At 29.9% G+C, this 24,715-nt stretch overlaps 2 protein-coding genes and 1 non-coding gene across 3 annotated transcripts; 2 read left to right on the top strand and 1 right to left on the bottom strand.

Moving 5' to 3' along the window:
- Positions 1–2,887: 2,887 nt before the first annotated feature.
- LOC102596305 (thioredoxin-like 1-2, chloroplastic) lies at positions 2,888–4,439 on the bottom strand. The gene is made up of 4 exons (XM_006364524.2): positions 3,981–4,439; positions 3,652–3,834; positions 3,403–3,567; positions 2,888–3,312 (listed from the first exon to the last, which is right to left on the bottom strand). Exons 1-4 carry the CDS (start codon positions 4,146–4,148, stop codon positions 3,082–3,084), a joined length of 747 nt encoding a protein of 248 aa, XP_006364586.1. The 5' UTR covers positions 4,149–4,439; the 3' UTR covers positions 2,888–3,081.
- A 9,994-nt stretch (positions 4,440–14,433) lies between these two features.
- On the top strand, positions 14,434–14,507 carry TRNAI-AAU (transfer RNA isoleucine (anticodon AAU)). The gene has a single exon. It is a non-coding gene; the product is annotated as a tRNA-Ile (tRNA).
- A 768-nt stretch (positions 14,508–15,275) lies between these two features.
- Positions 15,276–18,713, top strand: LOC102595973 (uncharacterized endoplasmic reticulum membrane protein C16E8.02). Its single transcript, XM_006364523.2, has 4 exons — positions 15,276–15,745; positions 18,095–18,157; positions 18,240–18,311; positions 18,405–18,713. The coding sequence occupies exons 1-4, from the start codon at positions 15,407–15,409 to the stop codon at positions 18,519–18,521; spliced, it is 591 nt and encodes a 196-aa protein (XP_006364585.1). The 5' UTR covers positions 15,276–15,406; the 3' UTR covers positions 18,522–18,713.
- Positions 18,714–24,715: the final 6,002 nt, after the last annotated feature.

The following is a 24,715-nucleotide window of genomic DNA, read 5'->3' as shown; positions in this document are numbered from 1 at the left end:
TAAGTTTAGCTGGCCTTAGCTCATATTTACATCACTGCCAGATATAAATAATTTTATTTATGATTTTTTCAATTTTCTAATAATTTTTTTGAATTAATAATATGCTAACATATATGTTGCGTAATATTTGAATACTTAAAGTTTTACTTTTGAAAAATATGTCCTTAGATTTACAAATAAAATTGTACCATCTTTTAACGTTTTGCATTTTAAACTTTTTCACAGAAGGAAAGAAAAAAAAAAATAAGAAACTCGAATAATGATAATTAAATAAGTCAAAAAATAATTTTTGTATGAAAAAAATTAAAATATACCTTGAACTTTGCTAGAAGGGCCATATATATACCCTACATGCTTTTTAAAATCAAAAAAATAAATTTAAAACTATTTTTTTCACTTTCGTTAGATAAAGGATATATATAAGCTCCTTTATAACGATAAATATATATGTAAGTCATTTGTATAACGATAAAAATATATATAGGTCATTTTCATAATAAAAGGTATATCTGTCATTTTTCCCTTAGATTTAAAACAGAAAAAGAAGTAGGGAACAATGAAACAAGTGGGGAAGAGGTAAATGAATTGTACACATCCCAATCCATATTAGAAAATCTATGAGATTCCTGGTGGGTCCCATCCTCGTCAGCTCCACGGGTACCCACGTAATGAGAACTCTTTCTGTGGGTAAATGTGGGCCCCATTTGTTTCCATAAACAACTCCACCATTCCATCATGATAAAGCTCCGTTTCATAAGTGATATAAATTGAGTATAAGTTTATAACCATTTTTTTAAAACAAATTCATTCAAAGAATTTCATTTTTTTATTTCTGAATTTGAATTCACAATCTTAGAGTTGAATGTCTTTATCATTCGAGTAAATTTAAAGTTGAAGATGAAATGTGGAAGAAATACTTTTGTTTATTAATGACTCTTATCCACAACCAACCCCTCTTATCTATTGGTGATATAGTCATGATTTTTGTATTGCATGAAAAAAATAAAATTCTAAGTTCAACTCCAGCTGTCATATTGAGTTAGTAAGATGGATGGTGTAAAGTCAAAGCACATTTCATGCTTCATGTGGAGGGCAAATAAAACACTATCTTTCGTTAGAATATTACAGTGGAAAATTATTCAATATACACAGTAATTTTGTTGACTCTATGAACCCTCAAAAGTAAAAAGCTTTGCATTCATAAGGTTAAAGTTTTTGGCAAGTCTAAATTTCCAAGTAAAATTAGAGTCAAATACATAGTAAAGGTATGGATTTGACCGAAATAATTAATTTTAGTTCAACTTATATATTTATATTGAATTATTTTTTTTATAAAAGCTTAACGTATATAAGCTCTGATTTTTACAAATAGTTAAAAGGTATATGTTTCAAATTTTGAATTAATTCGTCTCTACTAGAATCACGTAAACTAATTGTGAACGCTTTAGAGTTATGTCATCACACGTTACGCCCCCAAATGTATAGGACCACAATTACAATTTGCATTTCTTGAATAAAATATTAAAAATTGATATTTATGGAGGAACCAAAGCCATCACAAGTTATGGAGAACTATGTGTTTGAAAATGAGACGGAGGAGAAAATGTTTCCATCGTTTAACAAATACAAAATTGAAAAGGACATTAAGAATTAATAAAAAGGTATGGAGAACTCCAATTTGGTTTTTATTAAAGTCTCAAACAATAACATAGCAATTAGGAACAGATCCAAATGGACATAAGCATTACTCGTTCTATTTTTTACTATAATATGCTTTGCGGTGTATGATATAAAAAGTTATATTATTTTTGGACTAAATATGAAAGCTAAGAATACTATATATTAATAAGGATCGAAGTGAAAGTGATCTTTTAAGAAACCAAAATTACTCATATCTAATACGTAAGTATTGAACAAGTTTTTTATAATTAAATTTTTTACATTTTTTTGTATGGATATAAATTATAATTAAGGATTTTTCCATTTAATTAAAGTAGTTAACTTTTTTGTCGGTGGGCGCACATATTATTTAGACTTTGTCAAACGATGAAAGCGCAACAGATTTTTCTCAAGGCTTTCAATCATGTAATCCACAGAAAAACACCGACGTTTTGCTTCAGCCTAACAACGACATTTTTGACAATTACTCTATCTTTTACTAGTTCACCGTATTAAAACAGATAATTATCTATTTATTTGTAAAAAAATAAAGGTTAATCATCACTTAATTTTTTAACTTTTACTAATCACTAGTTATCATTATTTTTTTTAAATATTAAATTTATTATATTTAAAAAATAATATAATAAACTTATCATTTTTACTCACTTGTTAATAAGCCGAGGAGTAGTATTTAATTTTTGTTCAACGGTATCCTGGATCAGCGTTGAAAACTAATCTGATGGCATTTCTATTTTTCTTTTATTTGTTAGTCTAGCTACTACTTCAACAAACTTTGAAATTGGTTTAAGATTAATTGAATTTGCCTTAAACACCTTTTATCGAGAAGATAGCCTCTCAAGGTTTGCTACTTATATTTCTAGTCAAAAGTTAATCGGAAATAATCTCTTTCACTTTTATAAGATAAAGTTAAAACGGCATACATATCAAAATTTTCAAAATCTCATTTATAAAATTACATTAAGTTAACAATAAAGAAAAGACTACATACACATCAAAATTTTCAAACCCCATTTTTTAAATTCAGTAATTTGATATTAGTATTAAATTTTCACACGAAGGTTCAACATCTTGTGTAATTTTTGAATTTGCTGTGGCTATACTCTCAAGTTTTTTATTTATTTTCGTTCTTACAAAGCCAACAAATATAATCGCATTATAAACGGATATTGAAAGGAACTATAATAGAAAAGATTGGCACAATGCATTTAATCTAAAATAACATAATCATTATTTCAAAATCAATGAACAGATTGACCAAACAAGAAGGGCTTATCCAAAAAAAAACCCAGCCCTGCTTTATGGAAAACCCTATTAAACCAATAATAAATATTTACAAATTACAATTTCAAAGCAAATTTGCTCCAAAAAAGAATTAATCTTCTAATCCAGATCTCCATTTTAAGCCATCAACAATTCAGCACTTTCTTTTAGCCCCAAATTCTTATTATCAGTTAAATCCAACCCTGATAACACAAATTCTTCCTTCACTGGATAATCATAATCATCATTTCTTGATAATTGACCTATTGAAGCTAAAGCTAACAACTCAGATTCATCAAGCCCTTTTGCTGGACCAAGACTACACCTTTCAGTCCCATACCTTCCCAATGCATCTTTGAATTTCTTGATCTGCATAATGATAACAAAATTTACCATTAAAAAACTAATCTTTTTAGTAGTGTATAATATTTGGGGGAGTTAAAATCTTGAAAAACTTACAGTTGCATTAGTACAGCTAAAGCTACAGAGTTTGCCTTCTGCACCTCTGTAAAATCTGAAGAAAGGTAAAACATGTATCCTAAGAGCATGACACATGGATTTGAGTTCTTCATAGTTAACTTTGAGAAAAATGGCATCTGGGTTTGAATCAGCCAGTTGACATATCTGCAAAAATTGAGAAAAAAAATCTCAAAACACAAACAAATGGAAAAAATGAAACCATTTTAGGTAAAAATAATAGTAACATACCTTAGGGTGTAAAGTCCTGCAACCTCCACAACCAGGGGAATAAAAGTCAATTATAACTAATCTGTCACCAGCATTTAACAATGAATCAGCTAATTCTTTAGCTGAATGGATTTCTACCATGTTGGGTTTAAGGGTCTTGTCCCACCATCTTAAAGCTTTGCTAACACAAATTGATGCTTGTGCCTGAAATCAAGAACACAAAAAGATTCAGTCTTTGAACTCAAAAAGGCCCAAGAAAAACACAAAAAGATTCAGTCTTTAAACACAAAAGGATTCAATCTTTGAACTCAAAAAGGCCAAGAAAAACACAAAAGGAGAGTTTTACATACATTGATTGAGATGGGTCTTGGAGGTTTAACATTCAAATGGCTAAAACCAATCTTCTGATTTGATAAATCCAAAGATTTGCCCAGAAATTCATTGGGTGTCAAATCTGTAACTTGCAGAGCCCCAATTGAAGAGTGAACAGAAAAACCAGTTTTCAATAAACAAGCCATTTTTTGTTCTCCTAAAAAAAAAATCTGAAGACTAATCAAGAATATAGCATCCAACAAACAAATTCCCACCTACCCTTTTGGATCAAGAACCAGTTTCTTCTAATAAAACAAGAATGCAACAACAAAGAACTCAACTTTTAAAAAAATAAAATAAACTCTTCTTTTTTATGGTTGAGAAGGATGAAAGGCAAAAATAGATTGTGGGTTTTGGGTTCTCTATGAAACTTTAAAGAAGAAAAGAAATGGTGGAGAGAGAGAATAATTAAAGGTAAAAAAAAGTGAAAAAGGAAAAAGATGGATTAGGTGGGGTCAATGACTCAGATTTAAACTGTGAGGTTTATCCATAAACAAATTTCCCTTTTTTCTTTTTTCCTTAAATTTTTCCTAATTTTCTGGTTTTGGATATACTAATTGATAATGTAGGCTGCTATGTGTCTTGATCTGATTTGGATTATCGAGATGATTAAGGATTATTTAATAATCTTGCTTGCGTGTATTTGTGTTGGCTTTTTTCTTTTTTCTTTTTTTCTGTTTGTCATGTTTTGATTTTGAATTTAAAAAATTAATGTTTTTTTTGAATAATTGGATCAAGATGGTTATTTTTAGGCAAACAATGAGCATCTATATGAGCTGTTAAATTGCAATATTATCGATTTTATCAAATTTGGCAGTTTATGAATAATCCATTGCATTTTCACCGCGTAGCTGACTATGTCCTCTGCATATTTATTTTGGATAAGACCCCACAAATTCAGTATCTAAAACTGAATTATACGGATTATGTGGATGCTCATAATTCCATTAAAATATATATGATGCAGATATTATCAATAAGATTTACGTATATTCTACTATTTTTAGATGTAGATATTGATTGATAAGATCTATGTGTACCTCACTATTTCTAGATATAGATATTGATTAATAAGATTTAAGCATATTTCTTTTTTGTTTTTAGACCTCACCTAGTAGGATTTTACGTTGTTATTGTTGTTTGAGTGGATGTTTGACTATATTTATTGTAAAATTTAAAGACATTTATGTGTTTTTTCTTATTTTTACATAAACACATTTTTTTGCTCCTTTTACAATTCCAAATTAATGTAACTCCCTTTTGAATTTATGAGGCTTTACATAGTGGATAATACGTAACGTCTTATCTCAAATTCTTTCACAAAAATTTAACGTCATAAATTTTTATTTATTCCTCGTATTAATATCCTTTAGCAAGGAACAACCGTTGGAGTACTTGTGAAATTCAATAATAGATTAGATATGATTAATTCTCTAATCAGAAAAATAAGATGGGATTTTAGTTTTGGCCTAAATTACTAAGGAAATCCCCATTTTATAATATTGGGAAAGAGAAAAAAATGCCATAATCACGAAATTAATTTCATCAGCTAGAAGTTCAAATTGGAATTTATCTGTTTTGTAGAGTAAAAAGGTTCAAGTGGTTTAATTTATTTATTTTTTCCTTTTTGACGAGAAGTATTATTGTCATTAATTAAAAAAGAAAAAAAAAATAAGAGAGGAAAGATAAAGATGAAAAGGGAAAATAATAATAGAATAATAAAGGAAAAGAAAATGGAAAAAAAGGAAATAAGAATAATAATAAATAAGAGATTAAAAAAAAATAAAGATACGTTATTATTAATACAACAAACGACCTAATTACAAGGAGTGGCTATAGTTTTTTTTTTTTTTTAAACCATGAAAAATAAAATAGAAATGTAAACATATTCAATAATAAAATTCTCATTACCTCTTATCCCCATGGACATGAGGTTCTAGAAAATAATAGACAGGTGAATTTGGTTAGAGTAGAAATAGTACTTCAAAATTTATTACGAATTCGATAAATTTTGTTCCTTTTTGCATCTGTTATTTTAGCATATTATTATATTATATAGTTTTGATTATTTTTTCTTTTCATTTCAAATAATGCGAAGAGAAGAAAATAAAAAAGAGGTAGCTTCAATGTAGATATGTGGTGTGCATTAAAATGGCACGAACGTGCCAAATTTGTGTTCCACTAAAACTAAGTGTGGACATAATTTTAGATCGAGGAAATTATGTGTAGTTTGTGCTTAGTGTTGTCTATTTTTTTTTGAACTCTGGGATAATCAACAGTCACTACAACCTCTGTCACATCCTCTACCCTTCGGGTGAGCACTTTGTGCGCACTGTGTAAATCCCCACTGTATAATAGCCTGCAAATCATACAAGAGATGTAAATCGCACTAGACAAACTCTATGTGACAAGCGCGACTCTGTAGTCAAATTATTACATTATAACAGTTGACAAAATTCTTGTATGAGTCAAAATTAGCCCAAATTTCACTTTACGTATTCCAGATTTTGACTGGTCCAACAATGAGTAAAAGATGCAAGCCAGCAGGTTTATTAAACCCTTCCTAGCGTGTTGTAATAGTCTCATTAAATTCTTTAAGAAGAAAATAAATAATGGAAAAATCACCTCACATATATATTTAAGGGACAATATTATAAATTTTAAATGTACTTTCAAAATATTACTACTTATAACATTTTAATTTCAAGTTATAACAGATCATTTTTTATTTAAAATCAATTAAACTCCACTTTATTAAATAATTAATCTAATATAATTATATTTTAATTAATAGGTGATATAAATACAATTAATAAGAGAGAATCAATGATTATCTATTACCCTTTTTTAGGGATTTTGTTACCTTTCACACATAATATTACAGTGATATTAGGTTTTTTTTTTTATTGTCACAAGTCATCCCCATCACCACGTTTCTCTCTTTCTCACACACCAAAACAGCACCCCACCACTCCCACGTTCAAAGGTAAAAAATTCTCTCTCACGTCTTCATTCTTCTTCTTAGAAATAGTAAATCATCTCTCTCACCATAATCAGTTTTTTTCGTTGTACACTCAAAAGAAAGGTCAAATCTTTTTCACAATACTAAGAATCAAGATTTTAGGCTTTCCAAAAAAAGATGAGCATACACTTAGAAAGAGCTCAGATTCATAGAAGCCAGTTCTAATGTTGAAATTGAGGCTCCATCTTTTAACATCTTGACTCAAATGTCTTCGACCAACAAAAATGCAAATCCGCCGAACAAGAGTGTTGCCCCTCACAAGAAGGAGAAGAAAAAAGAAGCAAAGAAAATTGCAACTCCCCAAAATCGAAAGGGACAAAAGAGAAAAGGAAAAATGATGGACTGCACATAGCAAAAGAACATGCTCTGGATACTACCTATTATCATGCAACAAGACCAAGGAGATCAATTGTTATACAGATGATCGACTTAGACTTTCATTCCACGTTTATATTTTAGGATGTCGTTTATTTATTTATTTTCAGTTTTTGACAACAATATATACTATGCATATATTGTTATACTTGATTTTTTCACATGGATACAAATTGGATACCAATTTCATATGGTGTTAGCATTCATTTTTCAACAAGTCGGATACAAATAGGAAAATGATGGACCGCGCATAGCAAAAGAACATGATCTGGATACCAAGTGTATACAAATTGGATACAACGTTAACTTGTTTTATGTTATCTGAAACATCAATTACATTTATTTTTCTTTTTCTAGTGGGATATATGTTGGATACCAATTGAATACAACATTAACTTGTTTTAGGTTGTCTAATTTGGTTGAAATCTCAATTACATCTTCGTTTTTCAATTTTTCCAATAGGATATCACTTGGATACCAAATGTATACCAATTGGATACAACATTAACTTATTTTAGGCTGACTAATGCAGTTGAAATCTCAATTACATCTTCGTTTTTCAATTTTTCCAATAGGATATCACTTGGATACCAAATGTATACCAATTGGATACAAAGTTAACTTGTTTTAGGCTGACTAATTCATTTGAGATCTCAATTACGTGTTTTTTTTTCCAATTTTTCCAATGAGATTAGTTCGATACCAAATGCACACCGATTGGGTACAAATTAACTAATTTTAGGCTGATTAATTTAGTTGAAATCTCAATTACATATTTTTTATTCAATTTTTTCAATTGGATATCAGTTAGTTACCAAATGTATACCAATTGGGTATAACATTAACTAGTTTTAGGTTGTCTAATTTAGTTGAAATCTCAATTACTTGTCTTTTTTCAAATTTTCCAATGGAATACCAGTTCAATACCAAAATTGGATGCAACATTAACTAGTTTTCGGTTATCTATTTCAGTTGAAATCTCAATTACATGTTGTTTTTCAATTTTACCACTGAGACATCAGTTGGATACCAAATGTATACCAATTTCATACTAAGTTTGACTTAATTTTTTCGATCGATAACAATTGCATACCAACATTACCTAGTTTTTGACTATACATTTGAAAAACACTTAATACACAAATGATTAACTAGTACAAATAATATATGTTCTGAAATTATAATTCATTAACTTAAAAGACTAAATAAATCAAAACATAAGTTTGCCACAGTAAAACAACCAAAACAAAGTAAAAATAAATTATGTCTTTTTTTGAGCAGGGTAATTTGAACATGTCTTCTTGTTGTGTTCCTCCCGACGACATGTACTACACATAACCTTAGACCTCTTGAATTTCACATCAGCAAACCCTTTCCAGCGTTCAAGTTGTGTCTCTATACAATTCTTTTTGAACCAGATGACAATAATTTATGCTCCGACACTTTTTAAATTGCATATTTTTCTGTTCTATCATAAATTATTGTGTTACTATTACAGGATACAAAAGTATAAATAAATTTTATACATATGTTATATCAGTATACGAATTTCATACCATTTTTATGCATACCTATTTCATGTCAAAAGTAAACACTGATTCATACCAGATTCATGCAAAAAAGAATACAAAATCATACAATTTATAACTGGTAATTGTCTTTTATTAAGTAATACCAATTTTCATCCCACTATTATGCACAATTCCATACCAATATGATGCCAAAAATGAAAATTGAATCATACCAGATTCGTGCCATAAAAAATTATAAATTTTTTATTACAAATTTGATCTTACTATTATACGAATTTCATAACAAAATTTACGTCAATTTTTATACCAGAGTCATATCAAAAATCAATAATGGTTCATACAAAGAATGAAGAAATTTAGTTGTAGACATTTTAAATTAGTATTCATTCACAAATTAATGAGTAAAAACACTATACAAAATTCATATTTAATCAGTATTCATTCGAAAAATGCATTGCATTTTCCAGTAGCCTTTTCTCATATCAAATTTTTAACGTTTTATTAATATATAATTAGAAAATATTCATTCACAAATTCATCACATTGTCACTGAATAGAAAAAAATTACACAGTATTATTTATATAGCCAATACAAAAATAAATTATAAATAAACACTAACCTGAAGGATCTCATCGACACCATACTTTATTAATATTGATAAGATACCTTCCATGACAATATGAACTAATTTTTTTTTCCTAATAGAACAAAATAAAGACGAAGCGGAGAGAATATTGAGAGAAAGAGAAAGTTACAAATACCGTAAAAAAACTGTTTGAAAGACAATTAACAAGTGAGAGAAAATGCCAATTACTATCTTGAGCTAAACAAGGAAAATAATTGTTTTTTTTGTTATATCTTTCCTAATTTTATGCCTCCTATTAATTATCATTAAATTTTTCAAATTTTCTATTAATTACATTTCCGTTTTTAATATTTCTTTTTTTAAAAACAAATTTGTATTTCACATTTTTTTAAAATCTTTTTTTAATTTATGTAATATGTTATAACCCGTAATAGTTTATTTTTAAAACTTGAAAGATAAAAAATAATGTCATAACTTATAATTATTAGTCCTTTAAATGTTATATATAAAATTTTCACATAAATAATTTACCGTTAATTAAAATAAACAACAAATTTTGTTATTTTGTTACGTTACATGATTTATTTTGTCGCTATTTGTTTTTAAAAAATAGTGGGGCCAATTCATATATAACATCCATTATCCATATATGATAGGCTGACAGCACATTACATAAAACTTGTGTACGTAGTAGCTTCGGTCCCTTTAGGTTTAATAGGGTCATGGGGAATGAAGATATTTTGTATGAAGAATAAGTATGGTGAGGTAGTTTAGTGGTTAATTAAAAGAGTAAATTTTCAATTTTAAAAAGATATACCTAGACTGATTTTTTGGTACAAATACACTGTAAATAGTGCGACGAGCTTAACTAAAATTGCGATGATGGAGAAAATCAATATCTGACCTCCCCTATAGAATACCAGATGATGCACCTCCTCAATCACTAGTACTAATTGACTCTTGATCCTCTACTTCTTTTATTTTGATAGTTTTACTTTTAAAATGAGTGAATTGAATCACTCTCTACTATCAAGAGGAACAAAGTTGAATATTAAGAATCAATTATACATACATACACACTCTCATTTATCACTTCATTAATAACATGACTATATGACATGATACAAAGTTGAATATGATTAATTTTCTATATATAATAATGGAAATTAAGCATGAGATAAATTTGGATCATTTTCTTCATTTGTAATATGATACTCTTTTTCAGTATGTGGCGGTCCATAACAATCACAAACTTCTCCCCAATCACAAAAAGGTGTGCAACCATCACGCCGTACGTGTTCACAATCTTCATCTTTTAAACATTCATTTGGATAAGCTTCCACTTTAAAATAAAGAAAATCTGTATATAAATAAATATATTAGTCATTTTAGCTGTGATTTATGAGAAAATTAAAGAGATGATGATACAAGAGAATTACAAACCTATTGCAATAATAAAAAGTGTCATGGTATAAATCAACTTCATGGTTGCCTTCTCCATACCTAGAATGCTTATGTTTTACTCTTTTACACACTTTTATATATGTTGTGTAGACAATAATCTCATTTATGAGATATTACCGTTATACTTTGAGAAGAAAAAAAGTTTGTGAGTCAATGCTCCTTTTACTATTCCAAATTAATATATGTTTATGTAACTCCCTTTTTGAATTTATGAGGCTTTACATAGTGAAGTAACGTTTTATCTTAAATCTTTTACGAAAGGTTAGAATATGATTAATTTTCTAATATTATTATTATTAATACATCAAACGACGTTACAAGGAGTACAATAGTTTATTGAGATCGTGAAATTAAAAATAATATGGACATTAGAAAACACACCATTATATTCAATAATAAAATTGTTATATCTCTCATTATAATTTACAATAATTATTTTATTTTTGTCCGATTCAAGTAGATATATATGCATGTGGTGTGCATTAAAATAGCACGAACGTGGTAAATTTGTATTCCACTCGAACTAGAGTGTGGCTATAATTTTACGATGAGGAAATTAATTCATTTCATTTTACAGCCTTTAAATGTTGTTGTTGTATATAAAAAAGAAAAAAAAAACTAGATAGAGTTCTTGTTTTTGTGCTTATGAATTTTCCACTCCCATATGTAAAATTTTAAAAATAGCCATTTTTAGCTCATATAATTGAAAATTAATTATTATCTTAAATTTTAATTTTTAAAAGTAAAATTTTAAAATACTATGATCAAATTTCACTTAAAAATAATAATTTATCAAGGTCGTAATTATTTTTTCAATTATATAACTCGTGAAAAATGGATAGTCCACGCTATCACTAATAAAATGCATGTATGAAGATGCCCATAAAATATTCAAGACATTCATTTCTGGGTTCCCAGTAAATTAAGTAATGCTAATGTGTGCTTTGAGCTTATGTGTCTTGAATATTTTATAACCTTATGTGTAGCACGGGAGCCATAAAACTTGTGTACGTAGTGCCTTTGGTTCCCTACTGCTAATAGAGCATGGGTAAACAAGCTATTTTCTATGAAGAACAAGTATATATGGTGGAGCACTCAAGGCACAATGTAGTGGTCAATTGTATGAGTATTTTTTAGTTCACAAAAATATTTGATAATTTTTTTTTTCATTATTCCTCTAAATTTTAATGAATGGGATACCTTATATTTTTTAATTGGTGAAAAATAGAGTCCGGAGCCAAAATGCAAAAGAATTGAGCAAAATTTTCAAAAGGGCAACAAAAAATAAGGATCAAATCAAAAGGGCAACATTTGGATGAAAGGTGGTTGTCGTTAAGTTGCATGCAGGAAGGCGCAATTTAGGGCTAGGCATTCGATATTTCGGTTCGATTTCGGGGTTTTTTTTCCGGTTTTTTCGGTTCTTGTACAACGTGTACCGAACACCGAACCAAAATAATTCGGTTCGGTTTTTATTATTTCAGTTCGGTTTTTGTTAGTTCGGTTTTTTGTTATGGGCTGCGTAGTGGGCTTTTTAAAATTTTGTAATTTTTTTGTTTATGTTATTTATATTTATTTCTTTTTACTTATTTTACTCTGTTTTTTAAATTATTGTATGATTCAAAATAATAAACTGCCGTTAACATTGAAATTTACCGGTCGTTGTTGTGCTGCGGCTGCCTGCTGGTCGACTGGCGGCTACTGCGTGCTGCTGTTCGCCGGAACGGCCGCTGTTGTTGTAGTCTGTAGACAACTAGACGTGGGAAGTGGGAACGGTAATTTTTGCCTTTTGGGAAGTGGGTTTGTAAAGTTGAAAAGTAGGAAAAGTTTGAAAAGACAAACTTTTGACCTACTACTAATTTTAATTTTAAATTATAATATTTATTATTTAATATTAATAATTAATATAATTTTAATATATATTATAATATAATATATTTCGGTAAATTGAAATACCGAATAACACAAAAATTACATACCAAAAACCGAATCGAAATATAAAAAAATACAAAAACATATACCGAATACCGAATCGAAAATCGAAACACTGAAATAATTCGGTTCGGTTCGGTTTTTCGGTATTTATGCCCAGCCCTAAGGCGCATGTCCTTTCGCGTCTTACAATAATAATAAAAAAACTGATTAATAACCCTCCTTCATTATTTATTCAATCGTTTTATTGTTGTTTTTTCGTGTTTATTTTTTTCTTTCTATTTTCACTTATATATATAAATAAAAATATAAGTGATCTTCCCGACTTGCTCTCTATATTAATTTAATTATTACATAATATTTTATTTAATAATAAAAATTAATTAATTATTATGTAGACATGCGCCTTACAAGGCACAACCTGAAATGCATTTTACAAGGCACATGCCGGCGTCTTCCAGTAGATGACTTAGCCACATTCACCTTCTATTCAAATGTTATCCTTTTGATTTGATCCTTATTTTTTGTAGCCCTTTTGGAAACTTTACTCAATTTTTTTTTGCCCTTTTTGACTCCAAATACACGTAAACTAATTCAAACATTAGATTATTAAAATAAAGCAAACCAAGTATGATGGAAATTAGATTATGGCCGGGGAGCTAGGATAGCACAAGAGGTCCATAAATTATAGCATACGTTTTTGAATATTTACTTGTCTCCGCAGAATATCATAAGGTCTTCGAATCGCCCATGGTTTTGGAACTGCTGGTTTCCCCACTCCTAATTCTTTCTTCAACATATCTCGGGATTCGGACCCTTTGGAATTATTATAGTTATATATATCTACATAATTTAATATGTATAGGGTTTGAAAATGTTACTGCAATTTGCACGATAAAAGAAGAATCTTACCTAGCATTAATTCAGATCAATTAACGGTGTCCGAGTTTTAATTCAATTTATCTACTTCTAATTTAAGCTTCTTGCTTTAAAATTCATAGGATATTTTGTTTATTTTATATCATGGGGTGCATTTACCACATAATCAATCAATAAGAAATTAAAGGCAAGAATTCATGTTTACAAACGACCATACTAAGCTTTGTTTTTGCCTATTACATGTACAAAGGGAAGGATGTGCATAAACTTTGTTGGTAGCTTATTTATGTAACAAATCAAAACTCCTCACTGTATTAATTGCAGAACACGATTATAGTTACAAAACTATTGAATTATAATGGAAAAAACAACTAATTAAAGATAGTGAAGAAATGGGGACGAGAAGTGTAGATTCAGAGAATGAAGATTATCTATCCGCTTTGTCATATACTCCTTTTTTACTCAACTTGAATCCCAAACAATTTTATTATTTATTGGGCTCTTATTTTCTGGCCTCTTTGTTGTTTAGCCATGGCCCAATATCTTGGCAAGCCTCTGTCCCCTGTCCAGATAGCCCATCTTCTCTGTCCTGTTCTAATTCATAGTACCATTATAATTTTATAGCTCAATATCTAATCAAAATGGCCCATTAGCTCAGTTGGTTAGAGCGTCGTGCTAATAACGCGAAGGTCGCAGGTTCGAGACCTGCATGGGCCACTTTTCCCCGCAGCTTATTTCTGCATTTTTAGCTCCCCAAAGAGGAAAAAACAGTGACCTGCCTTTACGGTTTTTTTACCACAAAAATATACTATACCCAGTAACTTTTCACCAACTAAAGAATATTGAGATATTTGATGTAGACATCCAACCTAATAAATATATTATATACTCCTAATGAAATTTTTTATCTCCCACTTTAAATTTTGAGAGTAAAATTATTCATAATTAGTTGAGTTATTAGTTAAAACTGATATTAATTTATTTTAACTTATCTTATTTAAAAGGTGGTATAAGTTATGCAAATTATAATGCTGATTTCAGTATAATCCTGAAATATTTTCACTTATTAAGCCAGACAACCTCTTAATAGTGAGTACTCTTATTATTCTAACTTTAGAGTTAATGACCGAACATTCTTATTAGGTGAATTTTGGTACAACAAGTTTCCATAAATCGAAGTTTAATGTTTGCAACTTTAAATTGAAAAACAATTAAAGAAGAACCTAACTACAAGTCATTGATTGTGACTCATAACCAAACCTTCACAATAGTCACGTCCATTCATTGACCACGCTGAAATGCACTACAAAATGCCCAAACAACAAACTATTTTTTTTTCTCTTGTTAATATCCTTTTCAAAACTAAAAAACTCCATTTTTGTCTAATTGTGATGAAATTTCGTCAAAAATATTCAATATATATATACCTATAAAAATTTACATTTAATTAATATATATAACATAATTTTCTGAGACGAGTTTGAAACTAGGCGACGTTACTAGGGTCGAGAAAAGAAGCTGCACACGGACTTTGAAAAAAAAAAAGTTGCCTTTACTTTCTCTGCTATATTTGAAGCCTAATTTCATTGTAATCCATCGATTATCAAAAGGGAGAGATGGAAATATTTGACTTAGAGAAACAATTTGCATTCTATGGCGCTTACCATAGCAACCCAGTGAATATATTGATTCACATGGTGTTTGTGTGGCCTATCTTATTCACTGCTCTTATTCTTTTCGATTTTACGCCCTCACTTTTCAATTTACCTCCGATTCAGCTTTGTGAGCACAGTTCTTTGGTCCTTAATTATGGGTTTTTGTTTACTTTGGGGTATGCACTGTTCTACGTGTGTTTGGACAAGAAAGCTGGCTCTTTGGCTGCTTTGCTATGTTTGATTTGTTGGGTTTCCAGTGGTATGGTTGCTCGTCAATTGGGGTTCTCTCTCGCCTGGAAGGTTTAAGGGTTTTTTCCCCTTTATCTGTTGCTTTTGTATTTCCTTTAAAGTTTGAATCTTTTTGTTGTCTACATCAGTTATTATTGAATTAATGGCATGTTGCCGTAGTTTTGGGATGTCGCAAATTGTGTTGGAGAACAGTCGATTTAGAAATAGTGAAAAATATTAGTTTGACTAACTTCACATCTAAATTGGATTACATCAACTCGATGTTTTACAATTAAAAGATATTTAAACACTTACAGAAAGTACTAAAAGTTGCAAGGCTTATCATGTCAATTTGATGATAAATTGTATTTTAGAATGTTGGCTAAGTTCATGATGTAGTTTTGACTCTTGAGAAGTGAAACATGACAACTGATTTCATTACACAGATTGAGGACTTGTGAGTTTGCGTGTTAGATGAGATGGCGAATCGATGAAATGTTTTCAATTACACTCTTACCACTTTGTTTGTTCTCCTTGATTTGTTCATTCTTCTTATTACCAGCAATTGGAGTCTCAGGACTTCATCTTTTTCTAGCAAACTTTTCAGCCTATTGTCACATCAAGCCATATTTTGATCTTGTGTCAAGCCAAATTAACTGTCTATTACATTCTTCCTTTCTTTGGCGACCATCATACTTGGAATCATAATTCCCCCTTGTGCTTGATGTGTTACTATATTCTTGCACCCCTTCAATCAATCAATCAAGTAAACTTCATTCCGGAAATGATTGGAGGCATCTATATGAATTGTTTGAATCTACTTTGCCTAATTGGGTTCATTTCACTCAAAAGTTAAAGTCATTAAACATGTCGCCTTTCAAGTAAGTTAGGGGTTCTCTCTGTATGTCACACTTTCCCTGCACTGACATACAATCAGGAACAACTCCTGATTACACCAGTTGGAAAGGCTAATTGATGCAAGCCGGAACCGGGAACAGGTTATAGGAATTTTGCCGAAAAATTATTACAGGAAATGTTATTTGAGATGAAGAAAAGTTGGGACGCTTCCATGTACTTCTTACTTGCATTTCTAGTACTGACCTATAGCAGTCATTTAGTTTCTATACAAATATGCTCAGCTGGCTCAATAAAGCTAAAGAGGGGAGCTTTAAGTATTATTTTGTATTGTAGCTAATTTGCCCATCTTGGACAAGAACTGATGGTCCATTTAAAGATTTAGTCATTTAGCTGTTCGCTGATCAATTTCACAACTTTCTGGCAAGAGTATATTATCATGTAACTACCATGTTGTGTACTGTCCGCATTCCACTCTATATGACTCAATATGTTATACATCACACATGACCAACCTATGCCATCAGCCTTTTAACTTTATAATTTTGCTGGTACACTGGGTTTGGATGTTTTCTTCTCTCTTACCTTGAATTTAACTATAGACAACTTCTATTTTGGTAATAATCTTCATAAATAGTTTGGTTTAGATGTCTGGGTTCTCTATATGCGGCGAGGATCTAACTCCTGACTTCTTTATCTATAGCAGTTCATTGGGTTTGGTCAAAAACTTGGCTGTCATCTATTTGTTGTTTGAGGCTAAGAATCAATAACCAATTACAGAGTTACCCTGTACCTATGCTTGTGGGAGTTAGCAAGTACCTAGGGATGGCAATTGGGGTATTTCAATTACAGAGTTAGCAAGTTCATTTAAAAAAAGGAAAAATCCGTATGGGTAGTCATTACTCACTGTTTTTGCCTGTGAAAGATATAATTTTTTTTTTACCTTTTCTGTACTATTCCTAAAGATGTTAAAAACTTATCTATTTCTTTCTTTGATTGTTAAATCTTTGGTCTAAACCATTGTATTCTCTGTCTTTTGCTATTCATTTCATTCTTTGGTTGTTAAATCTTTTGTCCAAACCACTATATGCTCCCAATGTTTTAATTTAGCTTGAAGAAGTTTGATGATTATCCCAAGTTTGAAGTTTCTGTTGGGTTTCTAAAGATGGCAAAGCATCCTAAGATTTATGATAACCCTTTTACTTACCGTTTAATTGATTCTGTTATAGGTCATTTTTCATGTGAAAATATTAAATGTGTAAAGTTTTTTAATCTGCTATTTTTTGTGGACCTGGGCCTATTTTTCTACAAAATCCACCACCTGCCTTTTCCCCAATTAATCCCGTACCCCGTGGAATTAGTTGAGGTGCGTGCAAGTTGTCCCTGATTCCATGGTTAATTAAAGAAAAAGAACCAATAACTAATTATTACTTGGACAGTCTCATATGGACTGGACAAAGATGCATAATGCATGATCTGTTTGGTCAGGAATACATTTGAATCTATCTAGTTCTTCTTGAATCAAGTATGTGATGTTGGTGCTAACTATGACAAACACATGTCCAGGTTGTTCTAGCGGCTCAATTGTTCTGCTGGACTGGACAGTTTATAGGTCATGGAGTGTTTGAGGTGATCATTTGTAGTAATTTTATGCATGATTCTCAAAGCTTCCATTAATGTGGTCGCATGACATTGTTGTTCACTTTTGTAGAAGCGAGCACCTGCCCTTCTGGACAATCTTGCACAAGCTTTCCTTATGGCACCATTCTTTGTTCTCCTTGAGGTAATTATACTAGGTCTATCATCTATGTTAGGAGACAAGTACTTTCAGTGGTTGCATTATCTAATGTTTTCATGGCTTATTGGTTCCTCACAGGCCCTCCAATCTCTTTTTGGCTATGAACCATATCCTGGGTTTCATTCAAAAGTGAAAGCAACAATTGATGCTGAAATCAAAGAATGGCAGGAGAAGAAACAGAAAAAGATATCTTAAATTTGATAAGCGAGGTTATTACCTATTCTAATTGTATCAGTAAATGATCAAAGTTTGTTCGAATGTGAACTGCTCTTGTACACGTTAACTTGGTTTTTGTATGTATACTTGATAAAGTCAAAAACTTGGTTTTGTATATATCCTTTGAAATCATCTATTTATTAAAATGCTTTTAGCCTGCGGTTTGATGCACCAAGTGGTGAAGTATTTGTGGGTTTTGATGTTTGATGCATCTTCCCAGTTATGAAGGATTCTGATAGATGGGCAGTGGATTACCTACTTAATACCGTGTTACATACTCCGTGTAAACCCGTGGGATTTTGATACTAAGCATCAGAGACTCAATTACCAAAGAGGGTGGTAGTTGAGTTGTTTCTAATTGCTTCCCTGAATTGAATGCTGATCTCGCGTGCTCCTCATTGACTCTATCTTGCTCTCTTATAAACATGTTCCATTGTCCCAAATGTGCATACGTGCTAGCTTGAAGATGAATGGTGCAGTGAATTGTTACTAGTTTACGTTGTATCATGGTGCTTAGATTAACAAGAAAAATGTGGCATACTACCCTCCCAATTGACCAAGATTGTGACATAGAGATACGTCTGAAATAGCAGTTTTCTGGATTTGTTGTTAGTTCTATCACAAATTTTGAAACAGAAAGTGGCAAGGAAGGAAACATCAGCTGGGCCTATTGATTTAGATGTTATTGTTTTGTTCTACTTAATCATTTCTGGTAGGCCTATTATCTCTATCTGCTGCTTTCAAAGGGATCATGCCAGAGTTAGCTAACCAGCCCACTTCAATTATTGTCATCATTTTCTTGTAGATTTAAGCAACAAAAGATCAAGCTTGAGCTCTATTGTTAATTAGTATTAGTTTCAGTACATCTATCCATGTTGGAGTTCTCTAGCTCGAAGCCCCTTGCTTTTAGGAGTTTGCCTTATGCGTCGAGTTCGTCGCACCAGACTTGCCCTAGTGCGGGTTACCTCTCCTATGTGGTTTGCGAGATATTGCATAGGAACGAGGTTTTTACCCCGCCCACACCCAAAGGATAGCGGCTGCGGAATCTATATGTATAAAATCAACTTTTTAGGCCTGAGGGAAAAAGAATCTTAATGTACTCTTTGAATACTTTCTCATTAGTTATCATTAACATATGCATTAGCCTTAAAAAAATAAAAATATATTCCCTCTACATCGCAAAGTAAAACGACTCATAACCAAACGGTTAATTAATTTTGTATCTGACAAATACACCCAATTGATTTATATTGAGCTTCTCTGAAGCTTTGCCTTTCAACACTAACAATATGTTCTTTTTTCAATTATTTGATAAATTAATTTCCTGCGTCAAACTGAAATCCTGCGATTTGTTAACAAACTTTTGTAAATTTAGGAAGAAAAAAGAAATAGTTACACAAGAAGAACTAACTTGAAATGACCTTAAAGAGTAAAAATTACATACCATGACGCAAAGTCAATGAAAAAATTAGAGGAAAAAAAACAGAATAAATGACAATGACTAGCAACTTTATTTTTATTTTTTGGCACAAAGAAAATGGTTATATATTATACGCATGAAGCAAGAAAAAGCAATAAAAGTGATCAATCATATGATAACTACCACAAAAAACATCCTAAAAATGTTTACAAGAATAGAACTAAGAAGTGTGATTAGGGGGTGACATTCTTGTATTTTTGTTTTGTTTCCCACATTAAATTAAAGGTTTCGTGTGAAATTTGCATAAGTACTAGGATTAATGGGACCCTTCCATCACTAATTTGTTGAGAGACAGGGTAGTTTTCTATAAAAAAATAATTATAATTATAATCTTGATAATAAAAAAAGTTATTTGTTATAACAGATAAAAATAGCGTAACAAATCGTGTGAAAATTCTTTATACTCTCACATATAAGTTAAATTTGGCAAGCCATCAAATATTAGCTCAGGGAAGAAAACAAGTTCTACAAATGACCTCAAAATCTAAAATATGGAGATCATAATTAAATTCCCAGAAAACATTTCTTAATTTCTTTTAAAAAAATATGGAGTGCATGTATATATTATCTTCAATCAACTTTTTCCTTTAACGCCATTTTTGGTAGAACTATTTATATATTCGATTTTTACAACTTAATTAATTCGAATTTGTATTGTGTAGGACTCTTAAAAGAAATATGACTCTCTACCATAGATCTATTTATTCCAAAGTTTGAACTCAAAAATTTTAATTAATGATAAGAGAATTTTATCCATCCCAATCATATTTGTCGATGGTTTTGTCTGGCCTTTCTAGTTGTTATTCTTATTAAACTAATTTAAGATACTTCATTTTCAACCATTAGAGAGCAAGGAAGGTTTTAAAAAATGTAAATTGAAGTGAAATCATCCAAGTTTTGCGGGGATTTGACAGGCTTTTGGGAATTTTCAAATAAACTTGTGACATCATTTCTTTAATTGATTATTTTGAACCAAACAATTAAATTATGTGGTGCTTAATTTCCGGTTTGGATTGTCAATGAGGCCTAATACTGTTTTATACAAAGACTAATATTTAATTAATACATATTTTATAACAATTCTATCCTGTGTATATCACACTTTTCTTTTAAGTTTGTCCTGATTAATATTAGACATGTAACGACAAAAAGTGATACAATAATCTATCCAAATATATTCATAATTATATTTAATGCACTATAATATAATACATTCTGATATTAACTTACACAATATTATTTATTGAAGATTCAAACTTGTTTATCAGAAAAGAGTAATATATAACAATTTGTTTGATTAAAAATTGAAAGAATGACTAGCTAGTATTAAAAATTGAAGGGCAATAATAGTTTGAATTTTAAAAAATAAAAATTATTATCCTTTTTCTTAATAATTCACTCCTTTTTAAATATATTAATTACTAGAGCTTTATGATTATCCTCCAGAGCATTAGTATATTAAGAGACATCTGGCATGATTTAATTAGTATATTACGAGAGACATCTAGATGCTTCATATTAAGACTACAGGAGATTATGAGATCAGAAAGACCAACTATTTCTGGCAAATTAAGTATATTCCCAATTCCTTATGAGGTTATATATAATCACTATTATATTTTATTTATTTATTTATTTATTTTCATCATCACCATCGTCATCATTATAATTAGTATCGTTTTATTATATTTTGCTAACAAGATCTTGATTAATATTTGCATACATCATGTATTAATGGATAATGTTATTTTTCACAAAATTGGGTATGTTATATCTTCTCCATCTATTAAAAATTAAAAAATCGAACTATAGCACACCATGTCAATGTGTCATGCTGCTACTAATCAATAATCATAGAGACATGTCTTGTGGCGGATTCAGGATTTAAAGTTTACAAGTTTCGATAATAATTTCAAGCTAATATATAATTAATGACAATTGAGTTTACAATCACATATTTATAGAAATTTAATGAATTTATTAAAAAAAATATAGATTGGCATAAAAGCTAGTGGATTCCCGTAAATTCATATACTATGTTCTAGACGCTAGTATGTATTGTTTCCGTTAGACACAAATTAAAGAATTTAAGAATCAAAACCTTTGATTGATTAATAAGTAGTAACACGCTAATCCAGTATCGAATTCAAAATAAATCACTTAATTCATCGACTATTAGTTTGTTTGGCTAAGCTTCTTGGAGGTAATGGAAAATGCATAGTTGATCTAGTGTTTGGCTAAATAAGTAGATTTTGAAAGTTTGATCAAACAGACTAATGTATTACGTATCAACATATAATGATAACCTTCAAATAAAGAAAGGAACCAAACTGTACTAGTTATTAACAGCAAGAATCAATTCAGAAAATGTGAGATCATTAATTTGATTTATCAAGTAAGTGATTTTTTTATTTTTTTTTGGTCAAACCTTATAAAACTTATGAACATGAGAAACATGGCAATTTTTCATCCACAGATAGAAAGAAGAAGTGACACATAAGCCCATATAGATAATAATGGAGTAATAATAAAAACCTACTAATTTAATCCCTTTAAATAATGCATAAGCTATTTGTAGGCAATTGATGTATGCTTTGGACCTAAAAACATGATAACAATGAGCTGACCAAAAAACAATCACCATCTTATCATAAATTGATAGTCAGGCAATGCATGATGAATCAGTCAATCATTATACCATATTTTATAAAATTACTTTAAAGATTTGGGGATTAAGTCTAAAAAGCAAACAGTAAAGAATTCAAAATTAAAGTGATACCTATGTATATTACCTCATTTTATTCTTAATTATTAATTTTCAATAAGAACCAATATTCTTGTAACTTATAAGCCAAACTAGCTGTCTCATTTCTTGGTATGTGTTGGAACAAAAGAAACAGGACTTGGCCTAATCCCTGAGTTTACTGGTCAACCCTAGAGTTAATTAAACTAAACCAGTCTAACCAGAGTTTAGTTAATTAATTACTTCTCCTCCTTCGTTCATTTTTACTTGTCACGTTTTGCTTCTTGAGAGTCAAATTTCAAGAACTTTGATCAACATTTTAAGATGTGTCTTTTTCATCATATTAGTATGAGAAAGGTTGCAACTTAACAAAACATCCCCCGTCTCAATTTACATGATGTAGTTTAACTGAGCATGCAATTTAAGAAATATGGGGAGACTTGTAAATTGTAATGTTTAAAAACCTTTAATTTGTTGACCTTTTGCCAAATAAGCAGAATCGATAAAATATTGATAGTAACATTAAATATTTGTCAAATAAAAAAATTAATATATATATTTTTTTAAATTGACTAAAAATAAAAGCATGTCATATCTGTCATACAAATTGGGATAAATGTGGAGTAATATTGTTTGAACAGATTTGAAATACTACTACTATTTAAATTTTTTAATTTTAAAATATTTTCTTGCTTGGATCAATTGGGAGTAGCCAAGTGTGTGTATTTTGATTTTTGATGATGATTTTTATTGGCTATATATGGCGGCACTAACTATTTTTTCTTCATTGGGCAAATTTTGGTGGCTGATATGAATGTTTGACTATCTAAGCCAATCTGAACGGTTCAATGTTATTAAAAGAAGATTATAGTAATTTAATTAATTAAGAAAAGTTATCTTGGACAGATGGCCCTCCTATAGTTAGGTTTCTTTCCTTAATAAGAAAGTTCTACTATTGCTATTTTTAAGAAAAAGAGAGACCACTTGTCCTTTTTTCAGTTTTTTTTTTTTATATGAAAATATTTTTTGGTTCACAATAATTAATTAGGCTTTTCTACAAGAAGTAAGAGATAAGCTAGGGGTCCTATTCTATAAAAGATTTGTAAATTTTAGGACTTTTTTGCCATGAATATATTATTTTAGGGTGTGTGAAATGAATACGTTAGAGCTAAATTTAGGTGAATTAAAATAAATTGAATCAATAAATAAATAGAGGTATCGGCTATTTAAGATTTTATTTAGATCAAAATGGACGGTTAATTTGAGCTGAACAATGTGCCGTATAACTAATTAATCCACCCAACTATAAAAATCACTCTATATTAATAAACGTAGTTTGTTTAATTACTAAATCAAACTAACGCGGATCTTTTCTTATTAATGATTTATGATGACTATATCCAATCAACCCCAAACTAAAAAATAATAGTATATTTTTTTTTATGTGTGGTTCAGTTTGCTATGCGTCAATTTAGGTTGTTCAAATTAGCTCGTAACTTTTAAATGAGCTAACTTGGGCGATGTTCAAATTGATCCACCATTGAATATAAGTAACATCTCTAGTCTAGTCCATTCATACTTGAGTGAATTATATTTTTATGAGCTAATTTTGATATTTATATCATAAATCCGGAGTTACTACATGACATTTGTAGTATCTATTTTCTTCTTGGACATCGATTGAATAGCAATTAAACATTGTAAGGTTAGATTTTGTGACATTTTCAAATATTTCGAAAAGTTTAGAACATACACCTAGTACTATAAACTTCTACACTTATTAAAGGTTCTTTTTTTTAATTCTCTCCTTTGGATTTGCTCTTGTTATATGGTTCTTCAATTATATGAGAAATTTCCTATAAAAGTGTAAATTGTTAGTATATGGTTGTCATTATTGTTTGTGTATGCTATCATATAGTAAATGCACCTCTATTTTCACATTGATATATT

Source organism: Solanum tuberosum, unplaced genomic scaffold, assembly GCF_000226075.1.
Source record: "Solanum tuberosum cultivar DM 1-3 516 R44 unplaced genomic scaffold, SolTub_3.0 scf00497, whole genome shotgun sequence".
NCBI lineage: Eukaryota > Viridiplantae > Streptophyta > Magnoliopsida > Solanales > Solanaceae > Solanum > Solanum tuberosum.
Note: the sequence above shows the minus strand (reverse complement) of the source record. Positions and strands in the feature narration are given on the sequence as shown.